This window comes from Podarcis erhardii, assembly GCF_964252035.2.
Source record: "Podarcis erhardii genome assembly, chromosome: 2".
In the NCBI taxonomy this organism is placed as follows: Eukaryota; Metazoa; Chordata; class Lepidosauria; order Squamata; family Lacertidae; genus Podarcis; species Podarcis erhardii.
Window position 1 is genome coordinate 104,898,890 of NC_138498.1, and position 14,423 is coordinate 104,913,312.

The 14,423-nt window shown below is 44.4% G+C and overlaps 1 protein-coding gene across 7 annotated transcripts in view; it reads left to right on the forward strand.

The window, feature by feature from the left end:
* The window catches only part of FHIT (fragile histidine triad diadenosine triphosphatase), a 1,027,317-nt gene that overhangs the window by 806,411 nt on the left and 206,483 nt on the right, over nucleotides 1-14,423 (forward strand). For 6 of the 7 annotated variants that reach the window (XM_081854049.1, XM_081854045.1, XM_081854047.1 and 3 more), the window contains 2 exons: nucleotides 1,973-2,118; nucleotides 3,809-3,838. In XM_081854049.1, coding sequence (XP_081710175.1) covers nucleotides 1,973-2,118; nucleotides 3,809-3,838 — 176 coding nt within the window. The remainder of the gene's footprint in view (nucleotides 1-1,972; nucleotides 2,119-3,808; nucleotides 3,839-14,423) is intronic. The other variant, XM_081854051.1, reaches the window with a different exon arrangement.

The window sequence follows — 14,423 nt, forward strand, 5'->3', positions numbered from 1 at the left end:
CCTTTACATCTTTATAGTGTTTTTAAAAAAGGTTGCATTCAATTATTTTCTCTTGGGTTGTGAGCAGTGCCTATAAAAACAGCAGACACAAGAAAGGGCCCCCAGCTAAGAAACCTGCTAAATTACTGACAGATTAGTCCATAACCTTTTGAACTAGAAGTCTTTAGGGTGCCAGAGAGTCGAAATGGGAAAGTGGAAAATAGGCATAACATGGGCAAAATTTCTTTATTGTGGCCATGTTGTTCTGGTGCTCGATATCATTTAGGCGCTGACAAATTAGACTGTTTGCTTTACTAAAACCCAAAGTGAGTAGCTGTTGTGGTGATAAACCACAAAAGTGACTTCTTGACAGACAATTTCAGCTTGAGAGATACTGCTTCAAAGTATGTAAGCCCCAGATCTGTCTGAACTGGCCTGTTTCAGTTCTTGATTTCGGATTCATCCAAATAGAATGTACACCCTTATTTTAAAACTCTGAGGTCGCGGCCCTACACCTACTTACCTTGGAATAATTTTCCTTGGGACTTACTTCTAAGTAGGCATGCTTAGGACTGTACAGTAATGGTGCAACCCTAAACAACTCACTTTGCAAAAAACAGGACTTACTGCCAAGTAAATATGCATAGGATTGCAACTGTGCAATTTTACATCAGCTTACTTGGGAATAAGCCCCACTGGACTCAATAGGACTTGCATCTGAGTAGACACATATAGGAATCTGCTATACAAAACTCTTATATCTTAAGAGACCAGATGATCCTAATTATGGCTCCTGAAATGTGCCACAGCAAAAATCTCTAATTATACAGTGAGGGCCCACAAATTATATGCTCCAGAAATTACAGTTGTATGACCAAAATATATTAACATTTGCAAATCTAATCAGTTATGGCAATAGAATTATTGGCCACAAGCCACTACAGATCTGAAAATGCTTAAGCCCACTGAAGTAACAGCTCTGATCATGGAAGTTGTGTAATACAACAGTTTTGTCGCAACCGTTACTAGCAATGTTCATAATCCCCACCACTAGGGTTGCCATATTTTAAACTGAAAATCCAGACACAAAAGACTAAAAATAAAACTGAAGTTTTTGTTGAGCTTTATTAATGTAAAATCTCAAAAAAAAACAAAACACCAAACCAAACCACAAACCTGATGTTTTTGAGCTATTTTAAAGAAAAATTGATTTTCCCCAACATTGGTGCGATCTCTGCCCAACCACTGCTTGTGACTGCTGAATCATGGCAGTGTCCAGACATATGGCAACCCTACCAACCACCACCATTCAGAATGTGAATTTATGCAGCCCAGAATGCTTGGATGTGTTCAAAAAAATGAGTGCTATTTTCTCCAGGAAGATGACCTACTGCTTGGAATATAAAAGGGGATTCTGCACATGTGTGTTCAGTGCGCTTCAACTGTTCTTCGAGATTTTCATCTATTTTCTATCCAAGTCTTCAGTGCTTCAGGCAGAGCGTTGTGGAATTCCCCAAAAGCTGACTTTTCAGGCTCACTCAGTCATTTATACAGCTTGAAATATTTGAAATGGAGCGCTTGGTCAAAGCATTCAAACAAATAATGCACAGATCTTCTTTCCGCAGGTGCTGAATTCCCGTCACAGAACTTGGGTGTTTGGGGCTGTTTGTTAGGTACAGTAGTACCTCAGGTTAAGTACTTAATTCGTTCCGGAGGTCCCTACTTAACCTGAAACTGTTCTTAACCTGAAGCACCACTTTAGCTAATGGGGCCTCCTGCTGCTGCTGCGCCGCCGGAGCACAATTTCTGTTCTCATCCTGAAGCGAAGTTCTTAACCTGAAGCACTATTTCTGGGTTAGCAGAGTCTGTAACCTGAAGTGTATGTAACCTGAGGTACCACTGTATATGAACATACTGTTTTGAATGTTGAAGGGAAGGGAACGTTCTGGGATGGAATAATATGTCAGTTGTGCCTTAACATGATGCAAACCAGATGTTCTCATTTGCCCACTCCGCCCTGTGGAACGATTCCGCGATCTGCGCCCTGAAGAAGTGGCTGATTTGTTTCGCACAACGCAGCTGGTTGGAAATGTCGTGGAGCAACATTTTGGTGGGACTTCACTCACCATTTCCATTCAGGTTAGTAAACACTTCTGTCGTGCCTTCTTTATTGTGCTCTTCCACAACCTAGAACCCTCCAGATGTTTTGCACTATTACTACTACTACTACTACTACATTTATATACCACCCTACATATATAGATCTCAGGGTGGTTCTCAGCATAAAATTACAATATGAAAAACACATAGAACATAATAAAAAGAAGAACAAAAACAAACCAATAACCCCTGTTAAGTTGTGGGCGAACATAGCAGACGACACAGCGATTTCTCCAGAGCAGCTCTTTACTTGCAAGCTGGACAGAACTGAACAGCAAACAGCTCAGCCGGCCTGCTTTTATAGGCAGCCGGCTGTCAACATTGTAGCAACAACAACCCAGAGTTTCCCGCCTACAATAACTGGCGTGGACCTGAGTGAAAACTATCTACAGACCTGAGTGAAAACTATATACAGTATCCCCCTGCTGGCCCAGGGTGAAACTTCACTACATAACAACCCCACTCCCATAGCACATTTAAAAGTGCATCCTATGTCAATCATTCCAAGGCCTGGTTGGAGAGGAATGTTTTCACCTGGCACCTAAAGGTGTATAATGAAGGTGCCAGGTGAACGTCCCTGGGGAGAGCATTCCACAGACAGAGAGCCCACTGCAGAGAAGGCCCATTCTCGTGTTGCCACCCTCCGGACCTCTTGAGGAGGAGGCACACGAAGGAGGGCCTCAGAATATAATCTCAGGGTCCAGGTTGGTTCATATGGAGAGTCAGTCTTTGAAGTATTGTAGTCCTGAGGCGTTTAATGCAGTGGTGTTTAATGCAGTGGTTCCCAATTAACAAAGTAACATGGATGGCCTGTTTTTGAAAAGCCAATCCATGGACCCCTACTTTTGAAAGTTTTTATATCTCTATGGTAGTTTTTGTTATGGGAATGGTGCTGTGGACACCTTGGGTGGGTTACAGGGCTCCCCTGGGGGCCACAGACCACCAATTTGGAACCCCTGGTTTAAGGACACACACACACACACATTTTTAAACATCTGGACTTTGTCCACTTCCTTACTTCCTTACTTGTTTGTGCTTTGCTGGTTGGCAGCAGCCATTTTGGGTCAGAAACCATGGCAAGAGTGGGGAGAGAGATCATGATTAGAAATTCCCCCATAGGAAATAATGGAGATTGTCAGCTCATTACGTGAACGCTTGCCTAATGAACTATTTCCCGGAAACGCATTGTGGCTGGTAAGCGGGACTACTAAAATCTAAATAACAACAACACTTTGGATCCAGTGGTCACCTCTGATACCCCAGGCCTTTTGTTAAACCCATGTTGTGCAAAGATGGCCAATTTGCCACGCCACTCCTCGTCTGACAACAGCTGACTTTCCTTTTACAAATAGCACTCATCAATCTTGGTGGGCACCATAGTTATTGGGAGCATTTATGATACGAGATGCCAAGGGCTGGGGGAATAAATGTGGCAGCCTTTATTTCTCTTCAGACCACCTTTTCCTATTTGATGAGGACCTGAAATAAAAAGGTGTCTGTTCCCGAAAGCTTTGGCGCCAAATCATACCCACGAGAGCGCTATAAATTAATGCACAATGAAATTGGATTTAAATTATTAATGGGCGATATTTTTGAATACCCAAGAGAGACTCGTCGGCTGCTCTTATCTCAGTCTCCTCCATCCCCTTCCCTTTCTTCTCATCTACAGGACGGTCCTGAAGCTGGACAGACTGTGAAGGTGAGTGCTTATTTTATTATGCAGAGTACAAATTAATAAGAGACAATTATGAGAACTAATAAAACCAGTCAGCTGCAGCACATTGCAGCATTGCTATTTTATCCTTGAAGCTGGAGGGATCCTGAATCTTCTGTGCGGCTGTAAATAGATTGATTGAAAGGGAATATGGTGCAATATGGTTACACCTCACCACCTCTCCAGTCTTAAGCAGTGACTCTTGACCGCTGGTCCATGGAACGGCTCCATCTCGGCACACTGCTGTCTTCTGCGTCCGGGACCTCCACGGCCGGGTGGGGATCTTAAGAGCCTGGCTGGGTCAGACTCTCAGTCCAGCTAGTCCAACAATTTGTTTCTCACAGTGGCCAGACAGATGCCTTTGGGAAGCAAGGCAGGAAGGCAACAGCCCTTTCCATAGTGTATGCCCTTGGTACCCCATCCATCTGACTGGGTTGCCCCAGGCACTCTGGGTAGCTTCCAACATACAGTGGTACCTTGGGTTACATACACTTCAGGTTGCATACACTTCAGGTTACAGACTCCGCTAACCCAGAAATATTACCTCAGGTTAAGAACTTTGCTTCAGGATGAGAACAGAAATTGTGCTCCAGTGGCACAGCAGCAGCAGGAGGCTCCATTAGCTAAAGTGGTGCTTCAGGTTAAGAACAGTTTCAGGTTAAGAACGGACCTCCAGAATGAATTAAGTACTTAACCCGAGGTACCACTGTATATAAAAAATAAACATTTTTTTAAAAAACTTCCCTATACAGGGCTGCCTTCAAATGTCTTCTAAAGGTTGTGCAGTCATACCTTGGAAGTCAAATGGAATCTGTTCCTGAAGCCCATTCGGCTTCCAAAACGTTCGGAAACCAAGGCACAGCTTCCTATTGGCTACAGGAAGCTCCTGCAGCCAATAGGAAGCCACGTAAGCTGCGTCGGACGTTCGGGTTCCAAAGAACATTCATAAACTCTAACACTCACTTCTGGGTTCGGTGTGTTCAGGAGCCAAAACATTTGACTCACAAGGTGTTCAACTTCTGAGGTACGACTGTATAGTTACTTATTTCCTTGGCTCAGTTGGGGGGGGGGGGTCACATAGCTCCATACCCTCCAACATTTCTCTGATGAAAATCAAAAGTGGGATGTTCTGTGATCAAATCAGAAACCAGGATGGCTTCTGTAAATCTGGGACTGTCCCTGGAAAATAGGACACTTTGAGGGTCTGGAATTATCATAATTTAGATGGATTTTAGCTGTGGCAGAAAAAAGGAGTAGAGCTAGGAATTATCCACATAGTAAAACACTCATTCAGCTTTCATGTTTTCTTTTTTGTACAGAGGAGGGGAAATGTTACTAGTCCTTATGAATGCCAAAGGAAAGCCTGCTTCGATGTGGAAAAGCAGTATTTTCAAACACTGGCATATGTGCGCATAGAGCTCTTCTGAGGTCAAGTATGTGATGTCCTCTTTGATAAATGAAGAAGAGCCTGTGAATCCCTTTCACATGCTCCTTGTATCACAGTTGCAGACAGTATCAGACAATGGCATCAATCATTTTATAATGACATCATGTATTTTAATATTCTGTTGGAAGCCGCCCAGAGTGGGTGGGGTATAAATATTATAATAATAATAATAATAATAATAATAATAATAATAATAATAATAATAATAATAAATATATTAAAATTATTATTAATATATTAAAATTTTTATCATCATCATCATCAATCAAGGGATCAACCCAGGGAGGGATGCATGTCAGGTGCAACGTGGAAATTGGAAAAATGCCAAAGAGCATTTCAATTCCCAGGGGTAGAAATCCCACTTCTCATGTTTTCCTGGTCCACTTTGAATTTGCTCTTACACCTCTCAATAGCGATCTGGTCAGAAACCTCAAAATCAATGCAGAACAATGATAAGGGAAAGGATAATAACCTTTCTCATTTTACCATAAAATAAAAAAGTAGGGGACGGGCTATTGAAAAGCAACTCATGGAAGTAGGATCCCCAGCCTTGCAACTTCTTCCTAATAAAAGATTTATGGGCAAGAGCAACACAATTGTAAGCAAATCAGGAATTCTTTCGTACACAAAGGCTGCGCATGTTTTCTCCCAAAGGAAAGTCTATACAGTATTTACAAGAGCTGTAATGGGAGAAATATGGTGGAAAGCAGATATAAAATGCTTTTGAATGGTCTTAACTCTGCAAACTCAACATCATGACAGTGTGTTTGCACATTTGCATGTTATTCTTAATCTGTTGGATTTTGATAGAGGCCATGCCTATTTTTTTATTTTGTAAATTTATATACCGTCCTTCCTCCCAAAGGAGTCCAGGGCAGTAGGCAGATTTGTGATGAAACAATGCAACTAAAATGTTAATTCCTAATGTTAGGACATGAATACATCCATACATATCCATAACTATTCTATAGATTTATACAGACCAGGGTTGGGAAACCTTTGGCACCCCAGATATTGCCGAACAGCAACTCCCATCAACCCAAAAAACCATGACCAATGGCATGAGGAGAGTTGTAGTCCAACAACATCTGAAGGGACAAAGATTCCCCACACCTGACACAGACCCCATGATACTAATCACTGTCTATGCAAGCTGGACTTGCTGGGAAATGGAGTCCAACAACATGGGATGGACTTCAGGTTCCCCACCTCCACCTTAGACCAATGGAAGATTATAGTGCTTAGAAACAGTCACCACAATGTCTTTGCTCTCAATAGGCAATTGGCTCTTCGCCTCACCAGCAAAAGCCTCAGCGTGTCTACTCAGAAGTAAGTCCTACTGAAGTCAATCCAGCTTACTCCTAGCTAAGTGGGCTCAGGGTTGCAGCCTCCCTCCACCTCCCAGAAGAAACGATAATGATGTTTTTGGACTAAATTACAGTTAATGAAATCACACAAAAAAAAATCATACCCTTCACTTTGGCCTCAAGGAGAGACAGTCGAAAGACTCTGCAAGGCCCCTGCCAGAAAGAAGGAGCCCCCTTCCTTCATTTTTCTAACTGTGACTAATTGGTGGATTCCTCAGGATGCTACAAGACCTTTTTAATGTGCATGTCTGGGATACAGATAGGTAGCCGTGTTGGTCTGCCATAGTCAAAACAAAACAAATTCCTTCCAGTAGCACCTTAAAGACCAACTAAGTCAGTTCTTGGTATGAGCTTTCGTGTGCATGCACACTTCTTCAGATACTGTGTATCTGAAGAAGTGTGCATGCACACGAAAGCTCATACCAAGAACTGACTTAGTTGGTCTTTAAGGTGCTACTGGAAGGAATTTGTTTTGTCATGTCTGGGATGTTCAGGATGTGGCAGACCTCTAATGTGATGTTACTTAGCAAGCCTGGCAATGGAAAGCACCGTGACATTCTGTAGTGCAGAAACAAAACAAAACAAAAAGATCCATCTCCAGACCCATCATAATTTACCACCAGAGAGAATTATGGGAATTGGGCCTGCCCCCTTTTCCCTTCAGGGGATCTTCAGCTCCTGATATTTCTAAAACAGACTTCATTATCCAAGCCATCATTTCCATTTATCAGTGCCTTGCAGCACTCGCTATTCTCAGTTCAAAGAGTGTCACGTCCATCAATCACTGCACGGCCTTCATTTTCCTTTGTCTCCTCCAGCCATCAAACTTTTTTTTTTTTTTTTTTAATGCTGCTTCTAGCATCAAGAGATGGCGGCAGCGAGAAGGCCAGGTGCCCTTTTCTAATGACAATAACTGGAAGATGCAAAGATTAGAGAACTTTGTGAGACTTGCCTTCTATGAAATGGCTGCTGAAACCTGGATTGGACACAATGTGAAGTAGCACCATTTCACCCACAAGTCCATAGAACAAGGGTGGGCATTGTGATGCCCTCCTTTGCTGGACTCCATCTCCCATCACCCCTTGTATTGGCCATTCTGATAGGGGCTGTTGGGAGTTGTAGTCCAAAGGCTTCCAGAAGCTACCATGTTGGCTACCCCTACTGTAGAAAGGAAAGGGACACGAGTGGCGCTGTGGTCTAAACCACTGAGCCTCTTGGGCTTGCTGATTGGAAGGTCAGTGGTTCGAGTCCCCATGACAGAGTGAGCTCCCATTGCTCTGTCCCAGCTCCTGCCAACCTTGCAGTTCAAAAGCACACCAGTGCAAGTAGATAAATAGGTACCGGAGTGGTGGGAAGGTAAACGTCATTTCCATGTGCTCTGGTTTCCATCATGGTGATCCATTGAGCTGGAAGCGCTTTAGTCCTGCTGGCCACATGATCTGGAAAACTGTCTGTAGACAAACGCTAGCTTCCTCGGCCTGAAAGCAAGATGAGTGCCGCAACTCCATAGTCACCTTTGACTGGACTTAACCATCCAGGGATCCTTTGCCTTTACCTTTACCTAGAAAGCACAGGTTGATCTCCCTTCTCATTTTGACAGTGCTGTCTTATGGCATGGCATAGCTCATATCCTCACCTGGTTTAGCCGGCCAGCAGAAGCCATTCTTGAGGTGTGGCTGCTGTCGCATGTTGACAGCTTCTAGGAGCCACGACTGACAGCTGAATGCAAGGTGGAGACCAAAGGTGGACAAACTACCCCAGAAGCAGTATGATGTCCCCAACCAGAGGTATTACTCCTCTCCTAACACCCTATACACATACTAGTATTATCATGGTTTTCATATATAATTTCTCATTTCTTTTGCCTCCTAGCTTTCTGGCCTCAGCGAGAAGTCTGGGATATCCAGACCAAAAGCAATGTTTCAGCCACCTTAGCCTTTCTTCAGAGCTATGTCTGCAGGGAGAGAATGCTCAGGGTGACCCAGGGGGTGACATCTTTCCTTTAGCTGCAGCTTCTGTTGCTCATCTGAAAGACCGAAAAGGTGGCTTTCATGGTTTATTAGCCCAAGGTTTGTGTATATGAATCCACAGGATGCCCAGATGCATTAACATTGCATCGCTGTTAATGACTGTAATCCTTCTGATGCAATCAAGGCCTGCTGTGCTGTGATTAATTTTGAATATTCAAACCCCCTAGTCCTCAGGAACAATAGGAATGAGAGGAGAGAAAAAAATTAGAAAGGATCAGTTGTAGGCTAAAGAGGGATTCGGTTCCATAGAGACATTTCACTTCGGGTTAAGATGCCTACAAAACTCCAGCCAGGTGTATTGATTTAGTGCACCATTAAAGAAGCATCTGCGAAAGCAAAACATGCCCATCATAAAAATAAATAAATACGGGAAGCCAATCTTTGCAGCTTAGAATAATTAACAGAAGGTGAGGCATTGAAATGATTGTACCACATTGAAAGCATCAACCTCAGTTCCCTGTCTGACTAGTTGAATTTGCAATTGACAATGTATGGGACTCAAGATGGAAGGTGCTTAGATCTTGTCACCATTTTTATATGACATGCATCCATGAGATTCCCAGACTGTGGTATTCAGCAGATAACTTACAACCATTTTGATGTTACTCTCCCCTGCTTTTTGCGTTTTTAAAACCGCAGATCTAATCAACATGTGAAGATGACAATATACTGTGAGCATAGTAATGAGGACTCTGTTTCCTTTCCTCCAGTCCCCCAAACTTTTTAAGACTATACAGAGAGGTGAGAGAAGGAAGAGAAATGGCCTAGTTAGTGATACCTAATCTATGCCCATCAAAATGAACAATGGCATTTGCTCTTCTTTCACAGATAAACATGTCATTTCATTTTGTGTTTATCTTTTTCTCCTTTTTGGACAAGGAAAACGTTTGATGCTGGCAAGAGAGAAACATTATTTATTGCAATTTAAGATGTGGTTCTCATACCTAATGATTGGTTTCGAGTCTCATGGTCCCTCAGGTGCACCGAGCAGTGACTCGGACAGGCCTTTTCCAGACTGTGATTAAGGTAATTGAATCAGAAATGGATTGGGAATGCAACTAATTTTATTAAAATACCCAGAGTTTGAATTTCCTCTTTATTTATTTCTTTTTTAAAAAGCCCATGCCATCAGCATAGGGACAATAAATTATCGCAAATTATGGTGCTCTCCAGATAAGCAGCTCATATATCTAGAAGAGAGTACAACGTGTGATCTTGAAAATCCAGGAGTTTGCAATAACATCAGCGGGGTGTTGTCATTTCATTACATTTATTAAGCTAATGGGACAAGAAGCCCCCAGCACATCAACATATCTTCAGAATCCACTGGCTACACACACATCAAGTGGCCTGTGCCTCTCATACAATAGAAAATCAATTTCCCCCCAACCTTTAATTCTAAAAGCAAGATATATACTTGCTGATGGCTAATCAAGGGAGCACTTCTTTCAACTAACACTTTGCCTGTGAGTGCACTTGCAGGGAATCCTATAGCCCAACAGTGAGGTCATCACAGCCTGCTGTAGATTTAAATTCGCATGGTTCAAGCTGTGATTAGTTAATCAACCCAGCCTTTCAAACCACTGCAGTAATAATTTCAGAATGTGGTGCCTAGTCAACTGCGACATCCTTCTCTCACAGGCTGATATAGAGACTTAGCACATCAGAAGCACTGCTATGAGACCACTGGAAGTTATGACCTACCCCCGCAATAGCCAAAATATGTCTTGTTATAGGTTTCAGCATGTGTGTGTCAGTCTAGGTTATATTTGCAGGTCCCTTGCAGGCCAAGGAGATTTAGAATCTAGCAGAAGAGGCTGCTGAACTGGTCAGAGAAGTTTCTTTGTAAGATAATGGGCTCAGCTGGCCAGTTAAGGGCTGCCATTCACATGTCCATTCATATGCCTTATTTATACTCTGCTCATCTGGCTGAGTTTCCCCAGCCACTCTGGGCAGCTTCCAACAAAATATTAAAAATACAATAAAACAATATAAATATATTCTAAAAAATTAAAAATTGCCTAGCAGCACCTTAGAGACCAACTAAGTTTGTTCTTGGTAGGAGCTTTCGTGTGCATGCACACTTCTTCAGATACAAGGAAACAGAAGTCACCAGACCCTTATATATAGTGAGAGGGTGGGGAGGGGTATTACTCAGAAGGGTGGTGGGAATGGGCAATTAGCTGATAGGTGTGGTAAACCTGTTGACGACTGTTAACGACTGCAGTTGGTCTTACAGGAAAAAGCAAGGGGTGAGATGGCCAAAAATAGCTTCATCATGTATAATGAGATAAGAATCCAATGTCTCTATTCAGACCAGGTCTCTCCATGGTTTTAAATTTGGTAATAAGTTGTAATTCCGCAACTTCTCTTTCCAGTCTATTTCTGAAATTTCTGAGCCCCTCCATCCTATGCTCAGGTTGCATATATGTGCAAATAAAACCAGTTTTAGCCTAAAGACACCACAGTTTCCATTAACTTGCTTTTCAATGAAATTGAACCCCGAGTAAGCACTGGGATTCCTAGAGTCTCTTGCTGCTCCAAGATTAGGATGCATGCAACAATATGAACTAGCAGCCTCAGTGACATTCCAGAGCTCAGCACAGAAAAGTTCCATGTCACTGTTGCCCACAAGTCAAAGCGTTGGTGTGGGAACTTGCTATGCCACCCTCCAGAAGAACTCAATGGCTGGCTCTATGCTTTATGGCAGCAGTGGGGAGTCAGTCACAAGGTGGTTATCATTTGCAGCAGCCTCCACATGGTGCTGGGAAGTGGTGCTCTTCATCTAAACAACAGGAAGGAGTGGGAAAAGAATGACATGAGGCAAGGGAAATGGTTAATGTCCCTTTGTGCCAAACACTAACATTGCTCAACGTTGTGCCCGGCTGCCTATGTTGGATTTGCAAGATTAATTTGAATAAGGCAAGACTGTCAAACTTTATGCGCCAGTGAGCACATCTGGAATTCTGAGACAGTGGTGGTCCCCAGTCACAAAATGGCTGCCACAGCATAGCAGAAAATGGCTGTTGTGAGGGGTGTGGTGTAACAAAAATGGCTGCTGTATCTAAAAAATGGCCTCCCAAAAAATGGGGAAAAGCACATTTGTCAGGCCCTGCTGCACTCGCTCACAGAGAGAAGCTCGTTGCATCTCTCCGCTGTTCAGAATGGAAGGGAGTTTGCATATTCAATGAAATGTTGTCATGTTTGAGGTGGAATTTTTAATATAGGGGACGCAAAGCCAGTGCAAATAGGAACTAAACAGGAAGAGCAAACAATATATTGTGTATTGTGGGTTTTGTGAAGATATTTGCTGTAACCTTTTTCAAGTGTCATAGAAGGTACTAGTGGGGTTGCTGGTATAGGTGAGTGCCATGTTGGCAATACAGAAAGGGTTTTTTTTTGGGGGGGGGAGATAGTGGGTAAGTGAAAAGCTACCAGTCAAAAACTGTACCAGTGGCAGTAGACCTCATGGGACCACTGTGGTGCACAAGTGGATTGGACAGGGAAGAGTAATTTCAAGGCCATAAATGGGAAAGGCAGTAAATGAAGAAAAGAATGGGATTTCATTGTTGGGCTTCCTCAGTAAGATTTGTGAATCTTTGCCCTATTCATCCATCTGAGGTAAACTAAAAGTTGTAGCTGTTGTCCTTTCTCCCTGCACACACACACTCTCTTTCTTCTTCCATCCCCGCTAGCTATTCCCAGGCGGTAACACAAACTATCCCACAAATAAGGTCAATGCAGCAAATGGAAAGGAAGAGAATTGCTTCCATTTGCTGTTGTCAGATGTTAGTGTTGTCTTAATCAACCCTAACAGGGCTTTTAACGGGTAAATCCTATACTCACATTACACCAGGAACAGAGATAGGCCACTCCTATTCTTGAGAAACAGCTGCCATATTTAATGGGTGGTCAGCCCAGGAAGGGAGGGGGGAAACACACACAACCAGAAAATCCAAAAAATGCATTTTAAAAATTGACAGACTCATCCCCTTGGAACACCACTAGAGCCAAGCAAAGCCACCTACATGTTGCACAGACCTCAATGCATGCCCCCAGGACATCCCCTGCATCACACCACACCCACCCACCCACAGCAAGACCACAACATCACTGCCCCACCAGCCTCAGTGGCACAACAATAATGGCCATGTTACTGAAAATCCCCAGGAATCAGTGCAGGTAGGAGTTCAAATCCTTTCTCTTCTTACAATCTATGTCGAATGTGTGCCACATAGAGGTGTAAGGAAAAGAGGCACGGCGCAAGACCCACAAGATGCCAGCAGAGAGCGTACTTACACACAGACCTCCAGGGACGAGGGTTGAAGGTGCGCCCAGAGAGAAAAAGACATTTGCCAAGCAGCTGAAGGAGGGGCCCAGAGATGCAGAGTGTCAATGACATTCTCCAGTGCCCCACTGGATTGAGAACATAGGAAGAGCTGGCTGAATCTTGGCTCATCTGTCCCAGCATCCTGTTCTCACAGCGGCCAACCAGATGCCTGTGGGAAACCAGCAAGCAGAATGTGCTGGTCCGGGGGGGGGAGGTTACCGTGGGGTGAGGTCCAGGACCTGAGTTGAGGGTCAGCAGACAGTCCTCCTCGGGCGAAGCGGGGTCCACAGCGGGAAGCTGGGCAAGAACAGGAACTCTGGGGGAAACAGGACTGGATGCTGGCCGAAACAGCTCATCGACGATGTTGCTCCCGCAACCTGGGACCGGGCTGACTGGCCTTTATCTTCTCTGAGGCCAGGGGTGGTCCCGGCCCCCAGGAGACCCGCCTCTCCTGGCCTTAAGGCAAGCACTCCTCCTGGGAGAAACCAGTTCCCTTCGCCTCTCTGCCCTGAGCCTCTGCAGTTCAGGAGAGGCTGAAGGGTTACTGGGCCCAGGGGGAAACTCACCTGTAGGCACTGAGTCCTCAACCACCTCTGGAGCCAGAGTGGAATCACCTGGTGCCTGCTCCTGGGGATCCGGCACAGGTGCAGGGGCTTCGGAATCAAGGCCCTGCTCCAGTTCAGCCAGCCCTGGAGGCGGGGACTCCTGTGCAGGCTGGGACTCCTCCGGTTCAGCCTCTGAATCGGATTCCCAGGCCATGACACCGAAATTGAGTCCAGGAGCAGCCTGTGGTCTCCAGCAACGGGTATTCAGAAACATTACTGCCTCCAGTTGTGGAGGCAGAGCTGAGTCCTCATAGAAGCAGGAGACAGGAGCTTGGGCCCCATCAGGGGAATGTTCAAATGGGTCCCCAATCATTTTTTAAACATATAAAGTCTGAGGTTGAATCCTGACAAGACAGAAGTACTGTTCTTGGAGGACAGGGGGCGGGCTGGTGTGGAGGACTCCCTGGTCCTGAATGGGGTAACTGTGCCCCTGAAGGACTAGGCACACAACCTGGGAGTCATTTTGGACTCACAGCTGTCCATGGAGGCGCAGGTCAATTCTGTGTCCAGGGCAGCAGTCTACCAGCTCCACCTGGTATGCAGGCTGAGAGCCTACCTGCCTGCAGACTGTCTCACCAGAGTAGTGCATGCTCTAGTTATCTCCCGCTTGGACTACTGCAATACTGCAATGCACTCTACGTGGGGCTACCTTTGAAGGTGACCCGGAAACTGCAATTAATCCAGAATGCGGCAGCTAGACTGGGAGTAGCCGCCGAGACCATATAACACTGGTACTGAAAGATCTTCATTGGCTCCCAGTACATTTCCGAGCACAATTCAAAGTGTTGGTG